The sequence below is a fragment of the Leptonychotes weddellii genome, chromosome 2 (assembly GCF_054177405.1).
Source record: "Leptonychotes weddellii isolate Sample4059 chromosome 2, ASM5417740v2, whole genome shotgun sequence".
Taxonomy (NCBI): Eukaryota; Metazoa; Chordata; class Mammalia; order Carnivora; family Phocidae; genus Leptonychotes; species Leptonychotes weddellii.
In genome coordinates, this window is record NC_138370.1 from 23,159,968 (window position 1) to 23,168,794 (window position 8,827).

An 8,827-nucleotide genomic window follows, 5' to 3' on the forward strand; every position below is an offset into this window, starting at 1 on the left:
CCCCCCCCCCCCCCCCCCCGCCCTTGCACTCCAAGTCATCTTCCCATCACAAAAGGTTCATCACCATCCTAATACCTCCCTCAGCTCACGGGGAGGATAAAATAATGGAGTTTGCGTATAAAGTGCCCAGTACCTGGTAAATATTCAGAAGTAAATACTCAGAAGTTAGCATATTATTTGAGTGAATGGATTAAAAAGATTTCTGAGAATTGCATAGGATCAAACATTCCAGTCTTTTTTCTATCGAGCAAAAACGACAAACCAGGCAACAACTTTACTGTGATAAGCTCAAACGTGCAACCTTCCTTGAGTTTGCAGTCATGCGGCCCAGCCACCGCCCCCCCCCCTCCCCGGCAATGATGCACTGAAGTGGTTTCGAATAGTCTCCCAGTACTCTTTCAAGACAGGGATGTGAGTGCGAGGCGTGCCAACCCAAGTCTTCCCCACGCATCAAGTAGACTCATCCCCATCACCAGATGACGTCCTCGCATCAACAGCGTCAATTTAAATCCCTGGTCCCTGCTGGCCTCAAGCCCACTGAGCCAGACGGCCACTTCTGCTCCAGCTATGATTAAGGTTCATTCCCCTCATTCCTTCCTAAGTTTTTTTCTTTGACCAAAGCAAGCACTGTTCAAGAGGAACATTTGCATTCCCTTTCCCCCTTCCCCCAGGCAGACACTAAGGTGCCAAATGAAACTGAACACAAACATTCCAAAGTGGCTGTCACACAGAGCAGGCTTGTTTGGGAACACAGGGAGCTCGGGGCTCTTCCACCTCACCAAAGCTCCCAGGAGCCCGCGTCCAAAAGGTCAGAGTTCCACGGCACCCACCACCAAATTCTATTGGTGAAAACCCAAATGCCCCTCCGGAGAAGCAGAGAGGCTGCAGATGGCAGGTGGAGCGAGTTCATTTCCCACCTGATCCATCCACAACTTCCCTAATTTCCCAATGGGCAAGGACCTCAATAGTAACTAAGTGTCTGCTTTTTAACAGCCTACCTATACTAAGTCATCATCACCAACCCTACCAATAAGGATATTTCACATTTACAAATTATTTATAAAGAATTATATGTGTATATATGAGTAAGTGTGTGTGTCTGTGGGGGGGTACTCACCTGGTACTGGAGTACTATCTTTGGGTAGGAGTTGAATATTGGGAATACTGTGATGAGATGGCATCAATCTTTTAAAAAAAAAACAATTACATGAAAGAAGGTAATGATCCAGGAGTTAAAGAGAACAAAGCAACTTCTACTGGAATTCTGAGGACAACTATCTCTTTGGGATGGAACCTTCAGGTGACGAGAGTCTGCACAATGTAGGCTGAAAACTTGGCTCCTGCCTTGAAAGCAGCTCAAGCTAGATCAAGAGGGAAAAGATGGTTGAAGCAAATGGTTTACAGAGCACAGGGGTACATGAGGGCAATCCTGACTGTCAAGTTTGGACTTTGTTGTACAGAGAACAGATCAGTGCTGAAGGACCCATTAGAGGACCGAGCAGTATGATGGAAAGATGCACTGAGAAAGCATGGTAGAACAAGGTGAGCAGCTAAAGAGCACTAAGATGAGTCAGGAGAAAAGGAATGAGTGAGAGCAACACAGAGAAGGGCTACAAGGAACTGAAGAGGCTGGGTTCCTGCAGCAAGGCTTGTGAGCAAAAGGAAGTGGGACCAACCCAATGGTTTTGTGACATCTACAAGTACAGCAAAGAAATTCCACGGAATACTCAAAGAAAAAGACAGTTGGGTGGGTTTGTTTTTTTTTTTACAATTTTGTTCACATGTTCATTTTAGAAAATTTAGAAAGCATAGAAAAGCATTAGAAAGTAAAAATCTAATAATTTTTATTAATATATATATATATATTTTTTTTTTACCTATTTGGGGTTTGGTTTTTTTTTTTTTTAAGAATTGGCATCACATAGAACTTTTAAATCTGTTTTTGTTTAATGTCCTAACATTGACAATTATGCCCTCAATTAAAATGTTGTCAGAAGCCGGGAAGAAAAAGTCAGATTCTCCAATACAGCCTTCAGAGGGAATGTGGCAACGCAGACACCTTGATTCCAAATTTCTGGCCTCCAGAACAGTGAGAGAATGCATTTCTGCTGCTTTGAACCAACAACAACAAAAGTAAATATATGCATATACATATACATCCTTTAAAAACATGGCCTTTCATGGCTACTTATTATTCTCTTTCAGAAATTATACCATGATTTACTTTAGCAATGTCCCTGGGTAAGACATCGAAGAGTCTTTATGACTGTTCACTATCAGAAGTAACTAATTCACGAACATATCTTGCCATATAATAGCAAAGTCCTCCAGAAAGCTGCATTAATTTGCGTCACCTTGCAGTACACATCAGCGCCCACTGTCTTGCCTCATCACCAACACTGAATTCATTCTGTCCATGAAGCACAAATTCATACGAACCCACAAAAACCGTATGAAAGCGACTCTGAAAAGAACCTCTACCCTATCAAACGATCCACCCAACAACAAAAATGCCATGGGGAAACAAAGACTGCACAAGAACACAAGGGTTTATGAGGGAAATTTTAAAACTACTGGAAAAACAGCTCAAAAGCACATGCCATATTTGCAGGCTTCTTTAGCAGCATTTTACTAGGAGGTCATTGTGCTTTCCTTTTAGAACTATCACCAAAGCCTCTTCAAAGGCTGAAATAGGTTTGTTATATTAGATTTGATTTGGAATAAGAGACTCCAGACATGGTTGAACTGTTTAAGAGTATTCTGAGTCTTTGCCCAAGTCATAATGTAGATTATCTTAATGCCCACTTGAAAGCTTGAGGCTGCCATCCTAAACTGACATGGTAGCCTTTCTGTGGGCCAACTGGAGGAAACAATTTTCTTCATGACCCCAATATTTGGGCAAGATTACTAAGCACTTTTTTTTTTTTTTAAGGCTTTTTGGTTTTTAATCTCTGCGCCCAACGAGGGGCTCAAACTCATGGCCCTGAGATCAAGAGTCACATGCTCTTCCCACTGAGCTAGCCAGGCACCCCACTAAGCACTTTAAAAGGAAAGTGAGGTAAAGATTTGTATTAGCTTGTAAAGAACCAACTGTACATGATTCCTGCCCAACATCTGCCAAGTATCTTTTCAGTCAATATCGCAACAATGTCAACTTTTTTGCTTTTCTAGTTTTAAGTACAAGGAAGTTCAAATCAATTTAAGGAAAGATTGCTGTTTACCACTGGTGCTTCAACATAATAAAACACCTTTAAGAAAGGATTTGTGATCAGCCTGAAAAATGCTCAATGACCTGGCTAAAAGCAAAAGCAAAACCAAATTGCATATTTATCGGATTTCAAAAAAAAATTGTTTTGAAAATTAAGGGACCAAAAATAAATTTCTATCTACTACCAGATAAAGTCTTGATACATAAAGCTCAACAAGACAAACGGAGTCTGCTCTACATACGTTTACTGATTTTTAATAAAGTCTAGTCCAGTTCAAATCGCCAAAGGTGTTTAAAGAGAATATTGCCTGGTCCAAAGCTAGATGCAAAATTCTAGGATTTTATCAACTGTAAAATGATGTAAGAAATTATCTAATGCCCTATACATAAGCCCTATAAATCTCAGATTCCAGTTAAGATTTTGACAACTGGCTTCTTTAAAGGGACATGTTATAGAGAAACAAGCACACAGGAAGCCAGAAGGCCAGATGTATTATCTTTTACAGCTAGCTAGCAAAATCTTAAAAAGGATTTTTCCTCAAAGCTTTCAATACTATCCAACGCAGAAGTCTATGTCCTGTCCAAGTTCTCAGACCCCAAAAAGCTACAGAAATTCTCCTCAATCCTGGGCCGTTCGTTCTATACAGTTGGAACCAAACAAGTGTTTCGGTATCAATTATTTCAGAGTATGCTTTAAAAGCTCTCATACAGGGCTAAAATGTACTGGAAGATAAAAGGAACTCATTTGAAAAAATACTGAAAAAAAAAAACCTTGGATTCTATGAAGTGGTAGAGAAAGCCTAAATTGCTCTGATGTTCTAGGAAATAAACTATTTTCTCTTAATGATGATTGGACTTGCTTTTCCAAGTCAGCTCAATGGCCACCAGAAACGACAACAAAACACATTTTCCCCCTCTCTTGTCATTATGGGTATATACATTTTATATGTGTGTGTTCTGTATACTGGAATCCTCAGCCAAGGCTTTTAAATGTGTTTGAGAACAAATTGCTGTTCGCTGGGTGGGCAGGGAAAGGGTCCAGTGTGGTGGTTTTTGTATAACGCTGAGCACATTAATGGGACTCACCAAATACCATATTTATTTTACTTGTGGCTTTCAGGGTTAGGAAAAAAAAAAAAGAGGTTAGAGTTTATCAAAAACAAAACAAACTCAAAACAGAGAATTAGCGCAAAATTACCTGCATCACTCAAGGCCTATTTCCTTTCTTCTCCTGAATGTTTAACATTCTCTCTCTTCATGGGGTATCTGTCTTTATACTCCACCTCTGGTACAACTTGGGTTCTAAACTCTTCCTAACAGTCCACTTAGTTTTAAAATAACTGTCTCGCCAAAACTGCTGACCCGTCGTAGAGCCACATGCTGTTGCCTCCTGAAAAAGGCACATGGTCAGGGCAAAAGAACAGGTAAGAGGCAGTAACTCTGTACTAAGCTCACCTGAGGTTCTACTCATACACAACTTCACACATTAAGGCGCCCCAGGAACGGGGCCAACAACACCTCAGTCCTGGTGGCAGTGAGGCTGAGATGGGTTACGTGAAAAATGCGATTTTTTTTCTCTACTTAATTTTCTCAAGTTAAGTAGGTTATGGTTTTGGAACACTTAAACCTCTTCTGCTACCTACTAAAAGAAAAAAAAAAAAAAGCCTTTGGGTCTGCCTGATTAACTTTTCCATTTACAAGAATTCTCAATTGGGTGAGCAGAGAAAGATGGTTTCACACCATACAGTCTTACCCTTAAAAATAAACAGACTGCCCATCTAAGTGAAATAGAAAGGTTTCTGAAGCAATTGGTGTGTTGGGTGAATTAGTTAAATATAGCAACTCCTTAGAGAAGCACACTCGTCATTTTTAAAATTTTATTTCAAGGGTAGGGAAAATAAATAGAGCAGTCAGTAAGATTCAAGAAAAAAAAAGTGGAACTTGCAATTCAGGTCTCGGACTCTCTGAAAAGAGGGGAATGTCAGTAGTCCTAAAGAACTAGCATGTAAATAACACTTTTCAAAATAATAGTTTAAAATAAAAAGCACAATTACCCCTCAGGTGTGAAGGCAATTTTCAGCTTACTGCAATTCAGGTGGGTTGCCCCATACAAATGGGCTTAAGAGTAAAACCTTGTGTTTTGCATTGATTTGCATGGTCTTAAGTCCCTCCATCTTCATTTAAATAGTTCCCTTTCCACAAGTGGACAATGTGCTGAGGACTTAAAAGTACTATTTAAATCCTCCCCAATGTTTGGTTTCACTATCAGAATCTTAGTCTGCACGCAACACGTTATCTCCATAATAATCTCAACATCCTAACCGCTTTACAGTTTACCATTCTGTTAACTTTATATATTGGAATACAAGACCTCTAAGAATGCCTTACAGGTCTTATCTAGATGCATACTTTCCTGCATCTCCACACTCAAGTTCTTTTTAGAATGTTTAAGAACTCAGCTATAAGGGATCCTAAAAAGTAGGCGAAAAAAGTATTGTTTCTTGGACTCCAGATTACGTACCTGCAGGAACAAAGCCATTTAAAAGGATACCACAAATATCCTAACTACAAAATTCTGAAACGTCTGTTCAGGGAGTTCCCTCCCACAGTTAAATTTTGTTTCTACAAACGGAACGCACCGCCGCCGCAACATTTTTAACGTTGTTACGGACGCACCACATAAAATTTACGCTCAGAAGTCAAAGTCCCATTAAAGGAGCCTAGATGATCGCTTGGTGAATTGTAAAGTTTTAAACTCTTATTCGCCCCGCCCCCCACATCGCCCCTAAATTTACAAAACCTAATCACCCACATTCGGGGTCTTTGACTCATCAGAGAAGAATGCAGCTGATGAGTTATCTATTAATCCAAAATGCCTCAGCTGGAAAGATATTTCACCAAGAACTTTTAACATTGAAAGGGAGGGGGCAGGGAACAGAAGGTGTCTTTTAACGAGAACTTTCCCCGAGTTCTTTCCTTACACCGCACAAACACACCCCTCAACTTCCCAGTCCCGGTCGCAGAATTAAGTCCTGACCCTCCGGGTCCCAATAAACTGAGGTCACCCAGGAGTCAGCTCTCGATTCCGCTTTTAAAATCCCACGCAAACAAAGCTGAGCATTATACTTACAAAAGTCTCCGAAAAGTCCTCAAAGTTACGCAGTCTTAAGAACCCACAAAAACACGCTCTCCGAAGAGAGCCCCCCCTTCCGGGGCCACAGTTTGGGGCTGTGCCTCGGGGCGAGGGCAATTTCCAAACCCTCGACTGCGGCGCCCCGGGGCCGGCGTCCGAGCCCCGCCGGCCGGCCGCCCGCCCGCACGCGGGAGAAAGCCCGCGGCCGGCTTCCCAGGTCGTACCCCCGCCGCAGCGAGCCCCTCCGTACCTCTTCCTCCTGAAGGTTGGCCTCGTTCGGGGTGTTCTCCTTCTCGGCTTTGCCGCCGTTGTTCATCTTCCCGGTCCTTCCTCGCCGGGCAGGGCTGGGGCGCGGGGCTGGGCGAGGGCGCGCTCGCCCACTTTTCCCTTCCCCGGGCGCCGGGGCTCCCTCGGGCGGGCGCCGCGGGCTGCGGGGGCTGGAGCCGGGGCAGCGGCGGCTCGGGCTCCCGCGGCTAGGCGAGACTGCGGCGGCGGGCGACCCAGGAAGTGCGAGGGAGAGACGGGGCAGGGCGAGGCGCGGGCCGACTGGGAAGGGGACGGAGACAATCGGGACCCGGGAGGGAGACCTGGTGAGGGAGGGCGGGCGCGAGGGAAGGAAGGAAGGAAGAAAGGATGGGGCGAGGGCGCGCGTCCCAGGAGGGAGCCCAGAGAGTTGACGATGTGGCCAAGCAGGGGCTGGGGGCGGCCGCTGCCGGAGCCTAGCGGGGGCCGGAGGGAGGGGGCGAGGGGTGCCCAGACCGAAGGAGGAGGTGGTGCGGGGCGCGGGCCGCGGCTGGGACGCTGGGACCCGGAGAGTGCGCGCTCCAGGCAGGCTCTGGGAAGTACGGGATCCAAGCAGCTCCCTTTCTCTCGCTTTCCTCCCTCCCCTCTCTCCTCCCTCTCCTCCTCCTCCTCCCCCCTCCGCCCTCCCTAGACGTGGGCTGCCGGCTTTAGCCCGGAGGGACGGGACGCGGGACGGAGAAGCCCCCCGCGGGAGGAGGGGCTGCGCCGGGGGCGGCTGCCCCGCGGCCGGATGGCGCGCGCCGGGGAGGGGCCGCGGGCGGCAGGCGGAAGCGGCCGACCCCCAGCCCCCCGACTCGGCGGTAGGTCGGAGGGCGAGGGCAGAGGCGCGGGAGGGAGGCTGGGTCCTCCCGCTTCCCCGGCCCCTGGGGGCCCCGGCGGCCCGGCTGCGCCGGAGTTGGCGAACTCGCGTAGCGGCGCGCGCCGGCTTGGAGAGGGGCTTCGGGGAGTCAGGCCGGGCCAGCGCGACGCCCGGGAAGCGTGATGGGCTACTGCTGTTGGCTTGCTGCCCGCGGGGATTCGCACCCCTATCCCTAAGCCAGCCCCTCCCTTTCAGTACCGGCTCAGACCTATTTCCTCCCTTCCTGGTTGGCAGCTTGAAATGACAGGATGCGAGAGAACGAGCGACGTCCGGGGGCAGCCGGCTCCGGGCCGGCGTTTTCAGGGCACAGCTTCAAACCCACCTCCAGCGCCGGGTTCTCGCAAACCTCCCAGCCTCCGCGCGCCGGCCTTCGCTCTCCGCTAGGCTTCACGGGCCCCCTGCTCAGGCTCCTGTCAACGGCCCTTAGCAGACCGTTCTGGAATTATTTGTTTACCTGGCTGCCTCCCTCACTCTCCTGGGAGAGCCTTCCCGCCAGACAACAACACCGTGCCCTGTTTCTCTTTATAATCCCACGGCTATTTAAATACGCTACCTGGTATACAGTAGGCACTCAAATCTTTGTTGGCTAAGTGAATATTCCTCACAGCGATCCGAACTGGAGGCCAACACAGATGATCTTCACAGGGTCAAAGCAGCTTAAAGAAGAGAGAGGGCTCAGTACTGTGGCAGGTTCGCGCACAACGCCTGTTTACGCGCCAACCTCGGAAGGATTGCGAGGTTTCGGTTTCCTCACCTGTGAAATGGGAGCAGAGTTACCTCCCAGGGGGTTGCAATTAAAGGAGATGACAGGTTGGTAGAGCTATAGCACCCAGCACCCATTCCTGCCCAGTTTAAGGTTACAGATCATGGAAGTTAGCATTATCATTAAGGAAATTTCCATTTTTCCAGGGCCATAGAGAGCTTCTCCATTCCGGTATCATAAACACATAAATTTAAAACTGCATATATCAGTAGGTTCTCCCTCACTTCCCACGCCCAGGAATTCTCTCACACAGCACCCTGTTCCTTTCTTCACAGCACCAATCACAATTTCTATTTATTTGCTTGCCTCACTGTTTATCTCTCTCTGCCCCCTTTCTCCCCCCCCCCCACATTCTTCACGCTATACTGGTTTAAGTGCTGCTGGGAGTGGGGTGGAGGTGGGAATGGAGATAAGGCTCCTGCTTTTAAGGACTTTAAACTGGTGTTGTGGAGACAAGATACCCAAAACAACTCCACGGCACCATGATCAGGGATCCTGGTTCAAATCGCAGAAAGCAATGAAAATACTTGTGTGAAGAGCATTGTGAAGAAAAAAAGAGTG

General features: G+C 46.9%; 1 protein-coding gene across 2 annotated transcripts in view; it reads right to left on the bottom strand.

Moving 5' to 3' along the window:
* The window catches only part of LOC102732633 (RNA binding protein, mRNA processing factor), a 126,665-nt gene extending 118,946 nt beyond the window's left edge, over nucleotides 1-7,719 (bottom strand). The window contains exon 1 of one of the 2 annotated variants that reach the window (XM_081808565.1): nucleotides 6,592-7,719. In XM_081808565.1, the coding sequence (XP_081664691.1) occupies nucleotides 6,592-6,657 (66 nt within the window). In that variant the 5' untranslated portion in view covers nucleotides 6,658-7,719. The remainder of the gene's footprint in view (nucleotides 1-6,591) is intronic. The other variant, XM_081808572.1, reaches the window with a different exon arrangement.
* Between the last annotated feature and the right edge of the window lie 1,108 nt (nucleotides 7,720-8,827).